General features: G+C 42.5%; 1 protein-coding gene across 5 annotated transcripts in view; it reads left to right on the top strand.

Moving 5' to 3' along the window:
* Nucleotides 1-24,223, top strand: part of AMBRA1 (autophagy and beclin 1 regulator 1) — a 206,001-nt gene that overhangs the window by 132,576 nt on the left and 49,202 nt on the right. For all 5 annotated transcript variants that reach the window (XM_029582359.1, XM_029582360.1, XM_029582361.1 and 2 more), the window contains one exon: nt 16,930-17,040. In XM_029582359.1, coding sequence (XP_029438219.1) covers nt 16,930-17,040 — 111 coding nt within the window. The remainder of the gene's footprint in view (nt 1-16,929; nt 17,041-24,223) is intronic.

Consider the following 24,223-nt stretch of genomic DNA (forward strand, 5'->3'; position numbering starts at 1 on the left):
AGAGAGAGACATACAGCTTAGTGCCCAGCCTTTCCCCCAAAGATCACTGAAAGTACAGTCTTATGAAATAAAAATATCACAACAGCATATGTCTTATATTTTCATACACGGCTGTGGTGTCAACCAGAAAACCCTGCATAAAAGCCAAAAACCTAGAAGGTATTAGCACTGTTGTAATGCATGTTGGGTGTAAGCTTGGTCCTCAGAAAGCCATGAGCAAACTAAATTACAAAATAATAAACCTCTCATTCCAAAACAACACTAACTGCCAGCATGCAAACAGTTAAAACCCTATGAATAGGTGACCCTGCAAACATTACACCAGGCCCTAAAACACCTAATATACCTCTTATTAAAAAAACAGAACAAACCAAGCTTGTATAGATCCCTATATAGAAATGACACATTAGCAGAATACCTAACCTCAGTCACACATGTAGAACACAGACAGACCCTCACCAAATACGGAATAAACTGATCTTACATTCTAAATGGAAACGTGCAGACATAAACTGAGCTGTAAACTGCAACAAGTCAGACTCCTTATGTAGTGCAGCAATAGAAAAACAGAAACATCACTATTCCTCAGAAAACATCAAACAAAATTAAGAAATATAAAGCATCAGTCATAATAGTAAAACCATACTAATAAAAATAATTAATATTTCAAAACAGTGGATAAACAGAATAACATCCAATAATTAAAAACTCATATAATATATATTTTTCATTTCCCAAACCACCAATACAATATTTCAAAACAACACATACATCAAATAACAGCCAATTAATTAAAATCAATAAGGATAAAAAAATCACTCTCTCCATACCTGGGAATGCTTGACTTCCGTTCACCCTGAAATTGTCACGGAGTAATAGGAGGGGAAGGGAATTGCACAAACGTTCTCCCCTCTCAAGTACACAATCATCCTCTTGCTCACACAGACACATACAAACACTCTTTCAAAACTCACACATGATCACAGATATACACGCTGGCTGGCTCCCTCTCTCTCAAGCACACACACACACACATGCTTACAGGCTCCATTCCCTCTCCTCTCTCTCTCTCTCTCTCTATACATATATATATATATATATATATATATATATACATACATACATACACACACACACACACACACACACACACTGTGTGGTCATTACCTCTGCCACTTGGCTATTTCAGGTATCTACAACTTTCTCAGTAAAGAAATATTCCTCAGGGAAAAAATAACAGAGATCAAAGTTCATATGCAAATAGATGCATAACATAAATATACATATGAATATGTAGCAGCAATAATCATAAAATAGTATAAACATTTAAAATAGATAATCCAAAACAAATCATATAGCAGGCAGCAACCGTAATCAATATAAGCAAGTTTAAATACCACAGATCATCCTCTGTGGTAGACATCCTCTGCATCACCGAATCCTGGCTCAAGAAATTGGACACTGCAATAATCAACCAACTGCCCCACTCAGACTACAACATCTTCTCATTACCCAGGCCTAAAAGAAAAGGAGGGGGGTCTGCTCTTTCTATCCGCAAAGAAACTCAAATTCACCCATCACCCCATTAATCATCCTCCACCTCTAGAAATAGACCTCTTCAAAACAAAAAAAACTACAAATTATGCTGGTATACGCCCCACCTAAATGCCTAGACCAACACGTATCCTCCCTCATTGAAATCATCCCAACCTACATCAGCATGGACACCCCAGCAATCATCCTAGGAGATTTCAACCTCCACGTTGACTCCAACTCCCAATCACCCACATGCAACTCCTCCTCGACACTATGTCAGCCATTGGATTCAAACAAATAGTAAACACACCAACACAGAAATCTGGTCACACACTTGACCTCATATTCCTCAACAACAAAACTATTCACACCAACAACTCCCCCACTACTACCAATATCCCATGGTCTGACCACAAACTTATCCAAACAATTCTCCAACTCAAAACCAACCACACAACAACCACCAACAACAAGAAATACATCAAATTCCCCAAACCATGCCTCAGTGATGACATCGCAGAAGCCCTCCCCACAGCCTTAAAAGACCTCAACCTCAACACAGCAAACACAGCCACCAACTCATGGCTCACCATCAATGCCGAAATCGCCAAATCAAAATGTCCCATCATCACCAAGGAAATTAAAACCGGGAACTCCCACAAAGCACCATGGTACAAGCATGAGCTGAAAAACATCAAACGACTACTCCGTCAAGCAGAAAAAAAAGTGGAGAAAAGATCCCACCTCACCCCATCTGGACAAATACAAAACAATACTCCACATCTACAGGACGGACATAGACCAAGCCAAACGAGAATTCTATGCAAAGAAAATCCACGAACATCAATTCAACCCAAGAGCCCTCTTCAACCTTGTCACCAAACTCACCCAGCCCACCCAAAACTCAGCCCCCAATGAGAATGCTTCCATAACTTGTGACAAACTCGCACAATTCTTCCTCGACAAAACCTCCAAATTAATAACTCCCACCCCCCAAGCTTCCAAGGAAACACCGACCCGCCCGCCCAAGACCGTCCCCACCTGGACCACCTTTGAACCAATAGCATCCACCGAAATAAAAATCATCATTCAAAAAATAAACCCAGCCATCCACCCCCTCGCCCCCATTCCAATCAGAACACTGAAACTAATCCCTGACATCATAACCAAACCAATAGCAGATATCATCAACCTATCTCTAGAGCAAGGAATCTTCCCCGAAGCCCTAAAATGCGCCATCATCAGACCTATACTCAAGAAACCCCCACCTTGATACTGCTGACCCTGCTAGCTACAGACCCATCTCCAACCTCTTTCATCTTGAAAATCCTTGAAAAAACTGTAAATCATCAACTCTCCGAACATCTAGAAACCCAAAGAATACTATACCCATCACAGCACGGATTCAGGAAGACTCTCAGCACGGAAACACTCCTACTCACCCTCACCGACTCAGTCCTCAGAGGTCTAGACTCCGGGCAATCATACCTTCTCATACTACTTGACTTCGACACCGTCAACCACAACACCCTCCTAACCAGACTAAATGAGATTGGACTAAACGGCACCAAAATCAAATGGTTCAGTTCCTACCTCTCAGACAGAACATACAAAGTAACACTCAACAACAAAGAATCAAAACCGTTCCCACACTCACACGGCGTCCCCCAAGGATCATCACTTTCCTCCACCCTGTTCAATATCTACATGCTCCCCCTTTGCAAACGCCTCACCGACATGAACCTACTATATTTTGTATATGCCAACGACGTCCAGATTCTCCTCCCCACAAAAAAGATCTACAGAACACACTACTTCAATGGAACACCATCCTAACTCAAATCCAACATCTTCTATCACAAATATCTCTCACTCTCAACAGCACAAAAACAGAAATCGTGCACATCTCAAACAAACCCCCTACATGGAACATCCAAGACCCCCTCCTCCACACAAAGCAAGAGCCAACTCGTTACAACCGTAAGAAACCTAGGCATCACTTTAGACTCCGAGCTCAACTTAAAAACTCACATCAATACAACAATAAAAGGGGGCTATTTCAAATTACAAGTCCTCAAAAAAATCAAACCCCTGCTACTCATTCAAGACTACCGGTCCATACTCCAAGCCCTCCTCCTATCCAAACTCGACTACTGTAACTCCATCCTTCTCGGGCTCCCAACCTCCACCCTCAAACCCCTCCAACTACTACAAAACGCGGCAGTCAGATCCATCTCAAACAGCAAGCGCTCCGCACACATCACCCCCATACTCAAAAGACCTCCATTGGCTCCCCATAAACTACAGAATTCAATATAAAGCACTGACCCTCATTCACAAATCCATCATCAATGAAAAGTCTGACTGGCTAAAAGGACACCTTACATTCCTACAATTCTCAAAGAAACCTGCGATCCAAAAACACTGGACTACTTGCCATCCCCTCCAACAAACAGGCCCACCTCACTTCTACGTGAGAACGTGCATTTTCAATAGCAGGCCTCACTCTGTGGAACAAACTACCAGAAACATTCAGAACAGAACCTTCACCACAATCCTTCAAAAAAGCACTAAAAACCTGGCTATTCCTCAAAGCCTATCCCGAAAACAGCTAACCCCATATCAGCGCCCTCCAACCCCTGCCCTTCCAAATCACCTCTTCAAACTGCCCCCACGACAACAGAAATTCATCCAACCAAACTGCCTCACCACCTCTTAAACCGTTACTGTTACATGGCTAAAACATCAACTTGCATTTGCTATAACACCTAGCCAACAAGATACAATTGACACTCAACATGATAGCGATAAATGTTTACAATCAAACACATAATTGCAACCTTATTCGATGTTACTGTATATATTTACAATGCTACAATGTTTTGAGAAAATACTGTTAGGAATAATATTACAATATAAAGTTATTATTACCTTGTTTACAATATAGAGACTATACTATTAAATTAATAATGTTACAATGTAAAGATAATATGACCCATTGTCATACTATCACACAAGTTCCCATGTAAACCGATGTGATACCCATGGCTGAATGTCGGTATAAAAAAGCAAATAAATAAAATAAATAGATCAAGAAAATCATATAATAATCTCCATATAAAATATAGGTAGAACCAATTTCATAAAACCAATAATAAAAACACTCTATGTGAGAGAGATTTGCGTGCACTGCTAGATAAACTTTACCTTCTATCCCTTCCACAATGTCGCGCACAAAAATATTGAACAGAACCAGTCCCAAAACCTGTTGCACTCCACTTAACACAGTTCTTTCTTCAGAGTAGGTTTCATTTACCATTACATGCTGTTTCCTGTCAGTCAACCAGTTTGCAATTCATGCTACTACCTTGGCACCCACTCCCAAGCTTCTCATTTTCTTCACAAGCCTCCTATGTGGGACCGTATCAAAAGCTTTACTAAAATCCAAGTAAATCACATCCATCATTCTTCCCTGATCCAATTCTCTAGTCACCCAATCAAAAAAATCAATCAGATTTATCTGATAGGACTGTCCCCTGGTGAATCCATGCTGCCTCGGGTTCAGCAACCCACTGGATTGTAGATAGTTCACTATCCTTTTCTTCAGCAGAGTCTCCATTAATTTTCCCACCACCGAGTTGAGGCCAACTTGCCTGTAGTTTCCAGCCTCCTCTCTGCTCCCACTCTTGTGAAGCGGGACCACCACCGCTCTTCTCCAATTTTGCTTCACCTTTCCTGTTAATAGGGATCTATTGAACAGGTATTTCAGCGGACTTGCCAGCACTTCTCTGAGCTTCCTCAACATCCTAGGATGTACATTATCCCTCCCCATGGCCTTGTCCACTTTCAATTTTCCTAGCTCTTCCCATACATTCTCTTCTGTAAGCAGAGTTTCGTCTACTCCACCCCCATCCACAGTCTTTTCAACTAGCGATGGTCCTTCTCCAGTGTCGTCTTTAGTGAACACCAAACTTTAGTGAACACTATATCACTTCAGATCTTTCTCCTTTCTCTGATATATCTGAAAAAATTTTTATCACCTCGATTTACCTCTTCGGCAATCTTTTCTTCCACCTGACTTTTTGTTTTCTTGATTTCTTTCTTCATTTCCCTCAGCTTCACCAGATAGTCTTCCCTATGTTCATCTTTGATCTTTATATGATGAAGTTTGCTCCCCTAGTTCTCCCTCTCACACGCAGTGGATAAGGCACAGGTGATACTTTGTCAGAAAATCAAAACTCTCCTATAGTTAAAGGATTGAGTTTTGCTATCTTTCAGGCCGATACAGTACAGTGCGCGCCGACGGAGCCTCCTATGTGGGGCCGACGGAGCGCACTGTTACCCTGCTATTGGACGCGCGTTTTCCCTTACCCCTTATTCAGTAAGGGGAGGAAAACGCGCGTCCAACCCGCAGCACCTAATAGGGCCCTCAACATGCAAATGCATGTTGAGGGCCCTATTAGGTATGTGCGTGGGATACAGAAAGTAAAATGTGCAGCCAAGCTGCACATTTTACTTTCAGAAATTAGCGCCGACCTTTGGGTCGGCGCTAATTTCTTCTGGCACCGGGAAAGTGCCCAGAAAAGCAGTAAAAACTGCTTTTCTGTGCACCCTCCGACTTAATATCATGGCAATATTAAGTCGGAGGTCCCGAAGAGTAAAAAAAGTAAAAAAAAAATAAAAGAGAATTTGAATTTGGCCCGTGGCTGTCTGGCTGAAAACCGGACGCTCAATTTTGCCGGCGTCCGGTTTCCGAGCCTGTGGCTGTCAGCGGGCTCGAGAACCGACGCCGGCAAAATTGAGCATCAGCTGTCAAACCCGCTGACAGCCGCCGCTCCAGGCCAAAAGGAGGCGCTAGGGACGCGCTAGTGTCCCTAGCGCCTCCTTTTACCCGGATCTACCGCCAGACCTAATTTAAATACTGAATCGCGCGCACCGGCGAGTGGCCGGTGCGCGCGCTGGGAGAGCAGGCATTCGCCCCCTCTCCCGCAGACTTTACTGTATCGGCCCATTTTGTAGCCAGAAGTAGTCAGCTTCAAGATTCTAATGTTGCTCAGAGCTTGTATGTGCAAAAGCCTCTGGAATGACCCATTGAAAGAGGTATAATATATCATTCTGTAAATCTGCTTTGCATTAACCTATTATGAACCCTAAAGACCAACCTGCTGCAGAGAGAACTGTGTCATACACTTAAATAGAAAAGGAGAGAACACAAAGGGTAAGAGATGCCAAGAAACCAAGATTTCCCCATGAAACTAGGGCTGTGATTGTCACCAAAAATACTAAGGAATGAGTAGAGTGCAGGTGGCCAAGAAAAAAGATTGGGATGCAAGTGCAATATTATTTGTTCAAGTGTATAGCTGTGCTAGGTCCTGTGTTTGTGGTACTAAATGAGATTACTGTGACTACAGTGCCACCTCCATTACGGCTGAACGATGCACACAGTAGGCATATAACTCTGTTGCTACCAGAGAATTTGGGTGCAATGATCCTGCCCAGCTTTAATTATCTCCTGGCATCTCTGGTCCTCCCTAATCCACATTTTCATGTCAAAAAGAGGTCATTTATTGCAGTAGCAGTCTTTGTCTGTCAAATGTTCCCCAATTCTGGCAGGAAGTAGCTCTCCAACGCCCAAAGAAAGGGGCTAATTGTTGACTGACTCATACTGTTAATGGCTAGGTTGGTGAAAGTTTATGTTGTGCAGGAGTGGGAGGTATGGAGAGAAGGCCAAAAGATTGTATAATTTCCTGTGGTGCTTCTGCGCACTTTGCAAGCAGTTTCTTTCCTGGTTGGAGACTTTTAACCTTAGGGGGTGGGGGAGGTACAGAGGGGAAACATCAGCTAAAATTATAGGTTTGTTTGAAATACATTATCACCAAATATTTGTTAATAAAGTTAAACAATTGGAAAAAATTTGTATTGCACAGTGTAGAATGGGGAGACTGCAAAACTGGAGTTTCTTTGATTTATATTCTGCTTTTCAGGCATTTCAAAGCAGATTACATTCAGGTACTGTAGGTATTTCCCTGTCCCAGGTGGGCTCACAATCTAAGTCTGTACCTGAGGCAATGGGGGTGAAGTGACTTGCACAAGGTCACAAGGAGCAGCAGCAGGATTTGAAACCTGATTTCCCTGGTTTGCAGCCCTAACCACTGGGCTACTTCTCCATTCCAACAACTAATGGTTGTAGAGATCCGCACTTCCACGGAGTCATATTTTAGATGACAGCCTCAGTGTTAGCCATGAAAAATCTTATTGAACAGCATCTATTTTGGTAAGAAAATTGAGACCTTCCAAAAGGTAAGAACAGTTCATTGTAGAATGACTGAGCAGACAGCCTGTACAGTACACCAGGCTTTCGTTGCTCTAACTTAGCCAGCAGCCAGTTCCTTATCTGCCCCAAATCAGTTCAGATGGTGACAGAGAAGAAATGCTTTACTGAGACTGTGCTACTTAAGTCTGTGTGTCATCTGCAGTCCCTCAGTATTTCTGTGTCTCCATGCAAAATCTGGAGTTTCATTAAAAAAAAAAAGAAGACTATTGCTGTCAGAGGGGTTAGTGCTGTGGAGGGCCATCGCCCTGGTAGAGAAGGATGAGCCGAGGGGTAGTGACCCTGTTTTTTGGCTGTGCCTGTGGATAGTGGGGAGATTGAAAGCTAGTGGTCTAGTTCCCTTTTTCCCCATGGAGCTCTCACTCACTCTCCCCTTCTCAGCCAGGAGAAGTCGGTGTCAGAAGTTTACCTATTTTTATTTGCTCTTCTGATTTGTGGTACCGTTGCTTTAAAAAACAAAAACATGCTCGTGGGAAACAGGTCAGCTCGGCTCAGCAGAACTGCGTGGGAGAGGAGTGAATTTAGTTGCTACTTCTGTGGGTGAGGCCGGGGTGCAGCTGTAATCACTGCAGCGCTGTTTTGTGACTTCAGGTGAGTCCCCCCTCATGTGCAGCTTAGCCCTCACAGGGCAGTCAGTGCAGAGTGTGGGGAAACATTGCTAGGCCTGTACAGACAGAAAATCATGTTTGAACGCGTCGGGGCTGTGCAGCAGCTGTGCCCATGGAGAGGAAGGGAGCTCGGAGGCTGCCAGTGCAGTGGTGGTGAGCAGGAAATTGTCCCGATCGGCTGAGTCAGCCAAGGCTACTCTTCCCTGCAGAATGGGAATGTGGTGCCCATTTTGGAGTCTGCTCCCTCGGTGCAGGGAAGGTTGGGGGAAGGGCTACCTTCTCCTCCATTATCCTCTGCCGTTAAGGGCCTTAAGAACATAAGAACATGCCATACTGGGTCAGACCAAGGGTCCATCAAGCCCAGCATCCTGTTTCCAACAGTGGCCAATCCAGGCCATAAGAACCTGGCAATTACCCAAAAACTAAGTCTATTCCATGTAACCATTGCTAATGGCAGTGGCTATTCTCTAAGTGAACTTAATAGCAGGTAATGGACTTCTCCTCCAAGAACTTATCCAATCCTTTTTTAAACACAGCTATACTAACTGCACTAACCACATCCTCTGGCAACAAATTCCAGAGTTTAATTGTGCGTTGAGTAAAAAAGAACTTTCTCCGATTAGTTTTAAATGTGCCCCATGCTAACTTCATGGAGTGCTCCCTAGTCTTTCTACTATCCGAAAGAGTAAATAACCGATTCACATCTACCCGTTCTAGACCTCTCATGATTTTAAGCACCTCTATCATATCCCCCCCTCAGCCGTCTCTTCTCCAAGCTGAAAAGTCCTAACCTCTTCAGCCTTTCCTCATAGGGGAGCTGTTCCATCCCCTTATCATTTTGGTAGCCCTTCTCTGTACCTTCTCCATCGCAATTATATCTTTTTTTGAGATGCGGTGACCAGAATTGTACACAGTACTCAAGGTGCGGTCTCACCATGGAGAGATACAGAGGCATTATGACATTTTCCGTTTTATTCACCATTCCCTTTCTAATAATTCCCAACATTGTTTGCTTTTTTGACTGCCGCAGCACAGACTGTGCCTTGACTGTGTTCTAGAGGAGTCTCTTCTGAGCCAGATTATAACTCTGGGAGGCTTTTTTTGTTTTACTGATTTTGTGCTTTTAATGTACAAAGCCTTTTTGGCTAAGGTGGAGGGAAAATGCCTCCTATGTCGAAGTAAGGCATGCAGGCTGTCCCCTCAGGGGAGGGCTTAAAGACCCCTCCCAGCTATAAGTGCTGTACTCAGTATCATTCAGGGCTTCCCTCATCGGAGCCTCCACTGGATGTCGAAGTGGAGGGCGACTCCTCCGGGAAGGGGGAGATCCCTGAGGCAGAGCGGGACAACTCCAAGGTGGTTCAGTTTGTCTGGAATGAGGAGGAGTTTCCCCTGATTCCCCAGGTATTGAAGGAGCTGGGAATTAAGGAGGTTCAGGATGGACTTAGGGGCCCAGCGAATGCCTTTCCCTTCCATCATACTGTTAAAAAGCTAGTTGTTAGGGAGTGGGATACCCCTGAAGCTGGTCTAAAAGTTGATAGAGTGATGGCGAAGTTTTACTTGCTACTGGAGGATGCGTTAGAGCTCTTGAAGTAGTTGCGTCAGTCTCAGCAGTAACCAAGAAGATTACCTTTCTGGTGGTGGGTTCAGCTGCGCTGAAAGACGCTCAATATCAGAAGATGAAAATACATTTTAAAAATGTTTGAAGTCTCGGTGTTGAGCCATACATGCAGTGGTGTGCAGTAGCTTCATGGCAAGGGCTTGTTTGTACTGGATTCAGCAGATCCAGGTAAAGGGGTCAGAGATCCCTTTCCCATCAAGTAGGCAGAGCGCTTGGAGGCTGGGGTAGCCTATATTGTAGATGCCTTGTATGATTTGCTGCGCACATCAGCCCAGAATATAATGTCAGCAGTTTCAGCTACATGACTCCTGTGGTTGCACAAATTAGTCAGCTGATGTCTAGTCCAAGTTGCAGCTAGAAAATCTTCCCTTCAAAGGCAAACTTTTGTATGGCGAGGATCTGGAACAATTGGTAAAGCACTTGGGTGACTGAAAGGGGCATAAATTGCCCAAGAATAAGTCCAAAAGGAACAAGAAAATGTTCCATACAGGGAAGCAAGGAGGTATCACCCTGGCAGGGGAGCCTCATAACAAAGACAGGGGGCGAGCAGGTCGCAGTCCTTTCGAGGATCGCGAAAGCCTGCCTGGGAGAGCTCTGGTCAAGGAGATAGAGGAAGTAAAAGTGCATAATGATGCACAGCTGGTCAACTTCTCCCAAGAAGTCCTAGGAGGGTGGTTGGCCCTGTTCTGTGAAGAGAGGAACAACATTACAAAGACCAGTGCATCCTGACAGACATGAATTTGGTCCTCTGATACATGAAACCTACATAGTCTCCCCTTGCCCTTCCAGCAGCAAGTATTTTCTACTCGCAGCTACCCCTGCAAAGGGGAATCCAGGTCCTGTCTCTCCTGGTGGCTTTCTCTGGCCAATTTGGAGCTGGGTGTGGAGTTAGAGATTCCGGATTGCGTATTAGTGACCACTGATGCCAGCCTGACAGTATGGGGGCCATCTGGCAGGGGCAGGCAGTACAGGGGCGGGGGTCAGTGGAGGAAGCTTCATGGTCTATCAATTGTGTGGAAACATGAGGTTCGCATGTTGTTGCTTTGTTTTTTCCTTTATTGCGTGGTCATATGGTGAGAGTCCTATCAGACAATGCGATGGCAGTGACTTATATCAACTGGCAAGAGGAGACAAGGAGTCAAATAGTGTCCCAGGAGGCTCAGGAGCTTTTTTGCTAGGCGGAGCAGCATCTGGTGGCTCTGGTAACTTCACATGTAGGGCGGGGTGGACAGCGTTCAAGTAGATTTTCTCAGCAGGCATGTGCTAGACCCCGAAGAGTGGGGGCTAGTGGAAGAGGTGATGGCTCTCATTCCCCAACTGGACTTGATAGCATCGAAGAGGAATGCCAAAGTGTGCCACTATTTCAGTCGCAGATGGGAGGTCAGAGCAGAAGGCCTCAACACTCTCATTCTCCTGTGGCCACCCGGAATCCTCTTGTTTCCTCCTTGGCCCCTAAGAGGAAGGATTCTAAGATGGATCAAGGTTCATCTGGGGAAGGTGATCCTTGTGGCTCCAGAGTGGCTACAGTGGCAGTTGGTCAAGGATTTCATAAATCTGACAGTGGACAGTCCTGTTTGGCTAGGGCTTCTACCCAGGCTGTTTCATCAAGGAGCAATTTTCTCGGAACAGGCGACTCACCTTTTTCTTGCTGCTTGGCTTTTGAAAAGAATACTTTGCAGTTGAAAGGATATTTGGAGGAAGTCATTATGATCTTGCTACAGACTAGGAGACCTTCCACTTCATTGGCTTATGCCAGGGATGGACAATATTTGAGACGTACCTCAGGGAAAGAATTGTTACAATTCATACATCAGTTTCTCAAGTCCTTGCCTTTTTGTAGAATGGACTGCAGAAGAGACTCATGCTCAATTTTCTGTGGTCCTGGCGGCAGCCTTGGGCTGTTTTAGAGGTAAAGTGCAGAGGTTGTCTCTGGCTTTGCATCTGGATGTAATTTGTTTCCTTAGAGGAATGAAGCATTAGCGATCTCCGGTAAGCCAAGTGTTTCACTCATGGAATCGTAATTTGGTTTTGCGAGTTCTCTGTGGTCCTCCTTTAGAACCGTTGAGAAAAGCATCACTGAAGGACCTTATGCTGAAGGTGGCCTTCCTGGTGGCGATTTTTTTCAGCCAGGTGGATTTCAGAACTTCAGGCGTATTCTAGGGACCACTTTCTTCAGATTTCAGACAATGGAGTATCTTTGCGTATGGTGCCTTCGTTTTTACCAAAGGTGTTCTCTTCCTTTCACCTAAGTTAGATGGTGGAGCTTTCAGCATTTTGAGATTTGGACTCTTCATCTCTGCATGCGAAGGAGCTTCATTTGTTGGATGTGCATCATGTCCTGCTGCACTGTTTGTAGGGCACCAACAGTTTTCTAAGAACAGATCACTTGTTCAATCTGTTTGGTTAAGCAAGTAAAGGAAAAAAGGCTTCCAAAACAACCATTGCGCATTGGCTAAAGGAGAACATTGTGTCCGCTTATATTTGAAAGGGACGAGCATGTCCAGTGGGTTTACAAGCCCATGCTACTAGGGTGCAGGCAACATCCTGGGCTGAATGTCATTTGGTTTCCCACAGATCTGACATGCGGAGACCTGATCTTCTCTACATACTTCCACAAAGCATTACTGGCTGGATGTCCAGGTGCGGGTTTTTGTGCTGCACGCAGGTCTTTCAGGGTCCAGCCCAGTTTAGAGGAGCATGGGTATATATATATATAAAAAAAGTCAGTGATCCCCTCACTCTGTGTCAAAGATTTTCCAGCAGAAATTATTCTTCTTAAAAATAAGAAACTCTTTAGACTGAATTTAAAAGATCTGTAATAGACAAGCATTAAAAACATTTCTATCTGTTTTGGAATAAATCTTAAAAAGTTGAGTATAGGAAAATCGTTTCTTAATTTTCGTTCATTGAGTCTCACAGATCATTGCAGAGCTCCACCCTCTCTGGAAGGACCTTTCTAGTCTGTGTGATTATTGTAAGAAGTTTTCGATTTCTTTTATAGTCTAAAGAGCTCAGTTTAGGAGCTTCCCTTTCCCTGCTCAATTGGAAGTGGGAGAGTTGTTTATGCTTCAGTTGTGTGCATTAACTTAAGAAGCACAGTGTCAGCAAAGCTTTTCTTCTCTCTTCATCTGCTGGAAGGGGAGAAAAACCCATGCATCTGGACTGATCTGTGGGATTCCGGAAATTAAAATTAGCAGATAAGAACTAATTTTCCTATACTCAGCATATTAAGTTTTATTCCAAATCGGATAGAAAGGTTTTTAATGCTTGTCTATTACAAATCTTTTAAATTCAATGTAAAGACTTTATTTTCAAGAATAATCATTTCTGGTGGGAATTCATGGGACATGGAAAGAGGAGATCACTAACATTTTTTCTTTGATTCATTGCTGATCTTGATTGATAAAATGTACGTGTGAGACCTATCTGATATTGTATTAACTTTATGATTGTCAGCCAATCTTACATCTCTCATCATAGACTTAAAGGTGAATTTTAAAGGAGATGCGTATGAACAAAATAGCACATGTTTGCACTAGTGCTACTTTATAAACCTCCACATACTTGCGCAAGTTCTGGTATGTGAATAATTTTGCGCATATAAAAGAAGGGGCGGGGTAGGGATGATGCGTATAAGTTGCAATTTTATAGCTTGCGCGTGTACGCCTGTTACCTCTGCATATTTACTTCTGCTGTTTATCAGAATAGAATCCTTTATAGCCAAATACTGACAGGGTGAAGGGTCAGGGTAACCTGCGGGGTGTGCAGGCTGAATACCCAGGGGGGTCTACGGTAGATGACCTAGAGATAGATTGGTAAATTGGCATTTGGTAAAACTGGCATTTTCCTTCACACATGCATGTTACAAACTGTCTGCTTTTAAAGGCGCAAGTCAGCACAAGTACTAAGGAAAATACATGAATAACATTTCCTCATGTAAATGCTTAAAATTAGGAGCACACATAAGCGCAAACAGGTGTATTTTATATAATATGCGCACATTTGCGTGACAATATAAAATTCATGCATATGTGCACTTCCGCCCACATGTGTGTGTACATGGGCATGTGCATGCTTGTTTTAAAGTTACCCTTTCAGTGTATTTTGTTGTGATTCTACCTCCAACATTATCCCATTATTAGTGGTGTACCTCAGTACTGTGTCCTGGGCGGTTTTCTCTTTTTCATAAGAACATAAGATATGCCATACTGGGTCAGACCAAGGGTCCATCAAGCCCAGCATCCTGTTTCCAACAGTGGCCAACCAAGTCACAAATACTTGGAAAGTACCCAAACATTAAATAAATCTCAAGCTACTATTCCTTATTAATTAATAGTTTATGGATTTTTCCTCAAGAAACTTATCTAAACCTTTTTTAACCCAGTTAAATTAACTGCTGTAACCACATCCTCTGGCAATGAATTATAGAGCTCAACTATGTGCTGAGTGAAAAAGAATGTTCTTCAATTTATTATTCAAATTATTAGGAAGGGAATGGTAAATAAAACAGAAAATGTTATAATGCCTCTGTATTACTCCATGGCAAGACCACACCTTGAATACTGTGTGCAATTCTGGTCGCCGCATCTCAAAAAAGATATAGTTGAGATGGAGAAGGTACAGAGAAGGGCTACCAAAATAAGGGGAATGGAACAGCTCCCCTGTGAGGAAAGGCTGAAGAGGCTAGGGCTGTTCAGCTTGGAGAAGAGATGGCTGAGGGGGGATATGATAAAAGGTCTATAAAATCATGAGAGGACTAGAATGGGTAAATGTGAATCGATTATTTACTCTTTCAGATAATAGAAGAACTAGTGGGCACTCCATGAAATTAACAAGTAGCACATTTAAAACAAATCAGAGAAAATTCTTTTTCACTCAACACACAATTAAGCTCTGGATTTCATTGCTGGAGGATGTGATTAAGACAGTGTAACTGGGTTTCAAAATGGCATGGACAAGTTCCTGGAAGAAAAGTCCATAAACTGTTATTAACCAAGTTAACTTGGTTAATAACCTGCTTATTAGGGATGTGCATTCATCTAGAACGAATTAGGCAGTTTCAACAAAATTGCCTAATTCATCCTGGTTTGGAGAGCCCGAATCCCAAACGAGTTTTTCCCAAAATTTCATGAAAAATTCATTTTCGGGTTTAGTGCGCACTGACGAGGTTAATGCGCACTAACTCCCGTTGAGCATTATCAAACATTTAATCTCATTTATTAATGTATACCCAGATTACCTATCTAACATTAAAATTCTCTCTAGCACACTCTTCCAACACACACATAAAACCAATTTTCCAATATTCATCAATAGCACAAGATATTCTTTGTAATATATATATCTTATAACATGACTTCTAAATTTTAAGAATGTTGAAAATCACTGATATTGATGAATATTGGAAAATTGGTTTTATATGTGTGTGTATGTGATGGATGAGTGTGCTAGAGGGAATTTTAATGTTAGGTAATCGGGGTATACATTAATACATGAGATTAAATGTTTGATATGTCCTCTTTTTGTATATATATTGTGTATTACAGTAAGGAAGAAGTTTGTTGTTTTGTGACCCTTATATTACTGAGCATTAGCAGCATGGCATCTTCTTAGTTTTTGGGAACTTGCCAGGTACCTGTAACCTAGATTGGCCACTGTTGGAAACAGGATGCTGGGCTTGATGGATCATCGATCTGACCCAGTATGGGAATTTCTTATGTTCTTGGGAGGTTTGGTGAGATTGATTTCTTTATAATATCATAAAAATCAATTTATGTTAAAAGAAGATTTTTCTTGGGGGAAAAATCAGAAATTTTTCCTGATGTAACTAAAATGACTCAATGTAGACATAAATTATTTCTCCAGAAAAGACAGTCTCCTTGCTCTAGGTGCTAGTTTCCAATTGAGATTCTTCTGTAAGTGTCATTTAAAATTGCCAGACACTAAGTTTTTCTATGATCCTGAGCAGCTTGAAAAATTTCTTCAGGATCAAGCTGCTGGCCTGTAGGTTGGGTTCATTGGAGGCCAAAATAATTTAATTTAGCTGGGGTAGATTTCTTAATATTTTCCTTATTTCTGCTACCCCAATGCTGTACACAGACCATCATAGTAATTTGTTCTGCTTTTGCTCGTCTTATTGATGTGTGTTGTCACTGTAAGGGATCTGTTTTTCTGTTTCAAATTATCTTGATCTATTTTGTTTGAAAATTATAATGAATTAAAAAAAAATCCATCCATTTCTTTCTGAATAGACTGCCTAAACCTTTATGCACTTTCATATCACCTCCCACTTAGACTACTCCTTCCCACAGAACCATCTATCACCATTTGTCTATTAAAACTCAACAACATGACTTATATTCCTCCAGTGTCATTAAAATCATGCAACCCCTCTTACCTAGTTACTAAATTGGCTTCCCGTGTGCTTCAGTACATAGTTCAAGCTTATCCTACCCACCTACAAGTACCTTATCCTCTTCTACTTCCCTAACATCCCTGTGTCTTTCTCCTCCACTGCCATCTGGTGAAACTCTGTGCCTGCAAAAGCCTTTTTGTATTAGTAGTCCTGTATTCTGGCCATATTCAAGTCATGCCCAAAAACCCACCTTTTTGAGGTTGCTTTAAAATCTTAAACACTGGCTCTTCCAGATCTTAGTTTTCTTGATTTTAACCATGTTCACTGTAATAAATTATTTTTCTGAATCCTTTTGTTTGTCGATATGTGCAAAGTAGGTTCTAAGAAGGGACTCTCTCTTATGCATACCTGTATATCACTGTGCACATCTAGTACCAATATAAAAATATGTAGTAATAAATATTTTTCTCTCCTCCTGCAGGGGCTGTGATTGGAGATGGACAATCAGCGGTAGCCAGCAACATTGCCAACACAACTTACCGCCTTCAGTGGTGGGAATTCACCAAATTTGATCTTCCAGAGATCAGCAACGGTAAGATGAGAAGGATACACACACATACTCCATCGTCGGTGAATCTGCTCCTTTCTTATTCTGTAGCTATATTTCCACCACACTATGAATAACTTTCCAAGGACCAGTGAGAGCAAAGACCAAAAAGCTATTGGGATTTTTTTTACAGTTATACCAAATAACTGCTTTCTGCCAGAGTACATCTGAACATGGCCAGTTCTCCCCTTAGAAGAATTTCATTTATCTAGCTTGCTATGTGTTCAGTTCTTTTATTTATTTTTGGTCCGGCAGTTTCCTCTTGCTGCTTATTTCCTGGGTATTTATCTCCTATTTTAATTACCTATCCCAGTCATTGTGGCAACAGCCCTCAGCCAGGAAACTGTGCAGTCATGGGTCCTGGGCTGGCCTGATTGTGAAGCCCAGGACCTCCACATGGAAGTCTGCTGCATTGCCTCTGAGCTGTGGGGCCTTAAGTAGGACTTACAGCAGTTTCCTTGTTCTTCCATGGGAAGGAGCCAGCAATGACAATAGAATAACATAGCAGTGTGTGTGAGTTTATTGGTTCTTTCTGAGATATGCAGAGTGATTTTAAAGAGTAACAACCAGAAAGTATTACTGAGCCAGCTTTGCATGAACTAATGTAATACATTGCACACTAATTTTCAAGCTTTGACAGTGGAAAGGCACGAAGAGAAATCAGTGACTCCTTTCTGAAGAACTGATGTGTGCTAAATGTTAGCATACATTTTCTTTCTTCATGCACTGAGAAAAGAATTTCCTCCCAATGCAGTAAGCTAATAGTTAAAAAAAAAAAAGCATGTTAACCCAAAAATGTACATGCACGTGAGTAAAAATATATGTTCAACCTAACACACCCCATTAATGAATGAAGCCTTCCAGGCTTTAATGCACCTCTCTGCACTGGGAAGCAATAATGAATGACGGCAGAATGTCCCATTTCATTTTCATGCTCTTGAGTATATGGACATATGATCTTCTACATGCTATACAAAACTAAACCCTTCTCCTCACATCTTTTAACTCCATAACCTTCCAAGCACACCCAAAATCTGTTAGAGTGAATGGGCTCCATTATCTCTGCAGGTCCCCAATTAAATTATCCCACTGCTGTTTAGAATTATGACCACCACTCCATGCAGGTAACCTGAATGCCTTCTAGAAAGGTTACTTAAATGCCATCTCGGAAGCAAAAAGCATTGCCAGTGCTGATTTTGGACTGTAATTGCCACTCCATGCAGGTTACCCCCATTATTGTGGGCTTTACCCGCGTTCCGTGCAAGTTACCCAGTGCTTTATTCCCATTGTATTGGCACCAGGGATCCTCTGTGTATATCCCATACGTTTTTGGATTCTGTTACCGTTTTTGTGTCTACAACATCCTTTGCGAAAAATCCCATATTAATGCCTTTGTTGGCATGGAATTTGCATGGAGGTGTGCACAATTTTTGTGCACTAAAATCCTTTTTAAATCATGAGTAAAATTATGCATGCTAAAATGTGTACCAATTGAGAAAAAAGGTGTGCTCAGCCTATACCTTATTCCTTCGGTTCCTGAGTGGTAGAACATAGAAATCTCGGCAGAAAAAGACAAATGGTCCATCCAGTCTGCCTAGTACTATCTGTTGCGTCTTGTAGGTTATCCCATGCTTCTTATTTTCCCACACCGTAAAAGTCAGGGCCTTCGTTGGTTGCTGTTTGAATACAATTCCCTGTTATGCCTTGCCTTTGAAGCAGAAAGCAATGTTTGAGTAGAAATCTCGCCAGCATTTACTTTTACTCTTGTTTGACCCAGTAGTTTCTCTCTTCTTCTTCTTTGAGCTCAGTTGGAGCTAGTGCTGGATCCTGGCATCATGAGCCCTCACGTAACAACTCGGGTCTGATTATTGCAGCAACAGCCCTGAAGCTGGGAGGTGTGAGCCAGGGCTCCTTCTGGAATCCTGCATCATGGGCTCTAAATCTGATCACCAAATGTCATCCTTGTTAATGACCCCAACTGCCTTCTACCTGGGAACTGAACCCGAGTCCTTCTGCATGACAGCATACAGCACCGCCACCAAGCCCATAGCTTGCGTGTGTAACATAGGACAGATATTTAGGGGAACAGCTGGAGAAAGGAGTTTAGCTCACTGAAAGGGCAGATCGGATTAGCAGAAATGGCAAATTAATGAATTGTGCAAACAATGGGAAGAGGAAGAATGGTTTTCATTCACCAGCACAGGATACATAATGTTAATGTTCCAGGGAATGACAAGGGCAGCTCCTGCTCTGTTTGAAATAGCAAACAGGATCTATCTTTCCCTTGTTGCATGTTGGCACTCTATGAATCATTTTGTTTGCTTTCTTCTCCTCCCTTCAACCCTTCTCCATCACACAAAGCTATTGTGTGCAAATCTCAAGCCATTTACATTTTCTTCACCACTTTCAGATGAATTAAAGTAGTTATTTCACCCGTTTCTTTTGTTTCCTGATGTACCTGTGCAGAGAATATCACAGGGGCCTATGCATAATTTATTTCTATTCCTTTTCTATAGATTTATAAATTGCAAGTGATTTTGCTGTAACAGTGTATTATAGGATTAGTGAAACTGAATTTCCCATGTAATCAATCCATTGTACTCAACCTTACATATTTCAGTACCTTCCACCCATTCATCCCAGCATTATTTATCCTTTTACTCCAGCCACCCCACTGACTACCAAATGTATTTTTTTAGCTCTTTGTAGAGCACGGATTATTTGTGCAGAATTCTGTACACAAGATCCAGTTTTCATCCAGCTGTCTTGTCCTCCATCTCAGTTCATATTAAATCTTCCAAGATGCCAACCACTATAAGTCTCCTTTTGCTTATTAACCCCATCCATTGACTGTGCAAATAACTTGATTTTGGTCCTTCCCTCTATCTCATACCTTCTTGCGTCATCTGTAGTATCAGAGGCAAGGCAAGGCAAGGCATAACAGGGAATTGTATTCAAACAGCAACCAACGAAGGCCCTGACTTTTACGGTGTGGGAAAATAAGAAGCATGGGATAACCTACAAGACGCAACAGATAGTACTAGGCAGACTGGATGGACCATTTGTCTTTTTCTGCCGAGATTTCTATGTTCTACCACTCAGGAACCGAAGGAATAAGGTATAGGCTGAGCACACCTTTTTTCTCAATTGGTACACATTTTAGCATGCATAATTTTACTCATGATTTAAAAAGGATTTTAGTGCACAAAAATTGTGCACACCTCCATGCAAATTCCATGCCAACAAAGGCATTAATATGGGATTTTTCGCAAAGGATGTTGTAGACACAAAAACGGTAACAGAATCCAGTGTTCACTAAAGAAGACCCTGGAGAAGGACCATCTCTAAACAACAAGAAACTGGAGGGAAGGGGAATAGATGAAAATCCTTTTACAGTAGAAAATGTGTGGGAAGAACTAAAGAACCTGAAAGTGGACAAAGCCATGGGGCCTGATGGGATTCATCCAAGGATATTGAGGGAGCTCAGAGATGTTCTGGCGGGTCCGCTGTGTGACCTGTTCAATAGATCCCTAGAAACGGGAGTGGTGCCGAGTGATTGGAGAAGAGCGGTGGTGGTCCCGCTTCACAAGAGTGGGAACAGGGAAGAGGCAGGCAACTACAGACCGGTTAGCCTCACTTCGGTGGTGGGAAAAGTAATGGAGTCACTGCTGAAAGAGAGAATAGTCAACTATCTACAGTCTGGAGAATTGATGGACCAGAGGCAGCATGGATTCACCAGGGGAAGATCCTGTCAGACAAATTTGATTGACTTTTTTGACTGGGTAACCAAGGAATTGGATCAAGGAAGAGCACTAGATGTCATCTACTTGGATTTCAGCAAAGCTTTTGATACGGTTCCGCACAGGAGACTGGTGAATAAAACGAGAAGCTTGGGAGTGAGTGCCGATGTGGTGACCTGGATTGCAAATTGGTTGACGGACAGAAAACAATGTGTGATGGTAAATGGAGCCTTCTCTGAAGAGAGAGCGGTTTTAAGTGGTGTGCCGCAAGGATAGGTGTTGGGACCGGTCCTGTTCAATATCTTTGTGAGCGACATTGCAGACGGGATAGAAGGTAAGGTTTGTCTTTTTGCGGATGACACTAAGATCTGCAACAGAGTGGACACGCCGGAAGGAGTGGAGAGAATGAGACGGGATCTAAGGAAACTGGAAGAGTGGTCGAAGATATGGCAGCTGAGATTCAATGCCAAGAAGTGCAAAGTCATGCATATGGGGAGTGGAAATCCGAATGAACTGTACTCGATGGGGGGGGAAAGGCTGATGAGCACGGAGCAGGAGAGGGACCTTGGGGTGATAGTGTCTAATGATGTGAAGACAGCGAAACAATGCGACAAGGCGATAGCAAAAGCCAGAAGAATGCTGGGCTGCATAGAGAGAGGAATATCAAGTAAGAAAAGGGAAGTGATTATTCCCTTGTACAGGTCCTTGGTGAGGCCTCACCTGGAGTACTGTGTTCAGTTCTGGAGACCGTATCTACAAAAAGACAAAGACAAGATGGAAGCGGTACAGAGAAGGGCGACCAGGAAGGTGGAGGATCTTCATAGGATGACGTACGAGGAGAGATTGAAGAATCTAAATATGTACACCCTGGAGGAGAGGAGGAGCAGAGGTGATATGATACAGACTTTCAGATACTTGAAAGGTTTTAATGATCCAAAAACAACGACAAACCTCTTCCGTAGGAAAATAATCAGCAGAACCAGGGGTCACGATTTGAGGCTCCAGGGAGGAAGATTCAGAACCAATGTCAGGAAGTATTTCTTCACGGAGAGGGTGGTGGATGCCTGGAATGCCCTTCCGGAGGAAGTGGTGAAGACCAGAACTGTGAAAGACTTCAAAGGGGCGTGGGATAAACACTGCGGATCCATAAAGTCAAGAGGCCACCAATGAAGAGTGGGTGACTCGCCAGAATGATGGCTATTGACACAATACCCTTACTAAATAAACATACACATGCTTACTGTGACTCCTACATCGCTCTAAGCTTCAACAGCAAGAGGTAATGGAAAAAAGGATTTGCACTCATAAAGAGGGGAGTAGCTGGCTTGTTACGGCGGTTACTACCCCAAACCAAATATGCCTGATACTTCACTTTCAATGCATATACAGCATAGCTCTCTGCTTCAATGACAGGGGAGAAGAATAACTGATACTTCACACATCCAGCAGAGCTCTCTGCTACAACGGCAAAGGAGAAGAAAAAGGGTTCGCACTCAAAACGCGGGGAGTAGCTGGCTTGTTACGGCGGTTACTACCCCAAACCAAATGTGCCTGATACTTCACTTTCCATGCATATCCAGCATGGTTCTCTCCTGCATCGGCATGGGAGAAAGACTGATACATCACGCATTTCCAGCATAGCTCTCTGCTTCAAGGGCAGGGGGAAAAAAAAAACCAAAAAAAAAACCTGATGCTTCACACATATCCTGCATAGCTTCAACGACAGGGGTGAAGAAAAAAAAGGATTCGCAATCACAAAGCGAGGAGTAGCTGGCTTGTTACGGCGGTTACTACCCCAACCAAATGTGCCTGATACTTCACTTTCAATGCATATCCAGCATGGCTCTCTGCTTCTACAGCAGGGGAGAAGAAAAAAAAAACCAACAAGAGCTGTACAACATAGTCTAGGTAAAACAAATAAGCATGGGTGTAGCTTGCTTATCGCGGCGGTTACTGCCCCTACTACCCCTAACTAATCAAGCTAGATATTTCACTTGCATGCAGCTCCATCACTGCTCTCTACATTAATGGTGGGGGTGGAAGGGGAATAGAACAAGGAGCTAAGAGTAACAGATAAGAATGAGAGAAAAAATGTGTGAGGCTTGCTGGGCAGACTGGATGGGCCATTCGGTCTTCTTCTGCCGTCATTTCTATGTTTCTATGTTTCTATTATCCATCCCACAGTCTCCATGCCACCATATTTTATTTGTTTTTTATTTGATATTCTTCCTTTTCCTAGGAAGGGCACAAGATAGATTTCAAAGAAAAATGTGAATTGCATTACATATGTCTAGGAGTGAGGGGAGGGGGCATAAGATAGTCCAGAAAACTGCTGTAAAGACAGTGTTGCAACAAATCAAGAGATCTTCCTACCTTCCATTACGTCTATTCTATTGTCTTCCTATACTAGCAAGATGCAGTTTAAATTCTGACCTGTATTAGGTAATTGAGGGGAAAGGGTCCAATTTATTAGAGACAAATTGGTTCCGTATACTCCACAAAATGAAGTGTATTCCAGCCAAAAGACTTTTCTTTTGGTTCCCACCTTTTAAGGTTTTGACGAAAGTAAAGCTAAGGTTTGATTATGGCCCTCACCATCTGAATTATCATTGGCAATTAGACTGGAATCTAACTACTTGACCTTTCACAAGAAATCAAAGGGGCATGGGATAAACACTGTGGATCTCTAAAGACTAGAGGACAGAAATAAGATAAGTGTGCAGGGAGGAAACTTGCTGGTACAGCATTACTATTTATTTATTTATACATTTTTATATATCGACATTAGATCAGAGATGTCACATCAGTTTACAGATAACGTAAAGGAAATTAGCGGGGGGGGGGGTGCTTATTTGTTACAGAGAAATCCATTTTTAACCATGTAAAATAATGAAACTTGGATTCTTGCGTATTTCCTACGAGTCAACTTAATTAACAAGAACTAAAATAAATTAAAAATATGAATTCATATGAAAAAACCTCTAAAGAACTTTGTGAGGCTTGAAATCCAACAATGAAAACATAATCATAAATCTAACAATGAAAATGTAAATGTAATAAGCATAATCAGCATGCGTGATGGGAAACATAGAGGCAGAGAATGTGTGTAACAGGGGTCGGACTGGAAAATGGTCCTGCAAGGAAAGGTGGTGAGGGATAGGATCTTTGGGGGAAGGCTTGTCGGAAGAGCCAGGTTTTTAGGAGTTTTTTTTTTTTTTTTTTGAAGAGTGAGGGTTATGATCTGAGATGTGCTGGAAGGTTGTTCCAAAGTGAGGGTCCGGCTATGGACAGTGCGCGTTCTCTTGTTATGGATAGAAATGCTTCTTTTGGGGTGGGGATGTGGAGAAGACAGTGTTAGAGGATCGGAGGTTTCGTTTCGGTGTGTGGTATTGTAGGGATGTGCTTAACCAATTCAATTTGTTGTTGTG

This window comes from Rhinatrema bivittatum, chromosome 17 (assembly GCF_901001135.1).
Source record: "Rhinatrema bivittatum chromosome 17, aRhiBiv1.1, whole genome shotgun sequence".
Lineage (NCBI taxonomy): Eukaryota > Metazoa > Chordata > Amphibia > Gymnophiona > Rhinatrematidae > Rhinatrema > Rhinatrema bivittatum.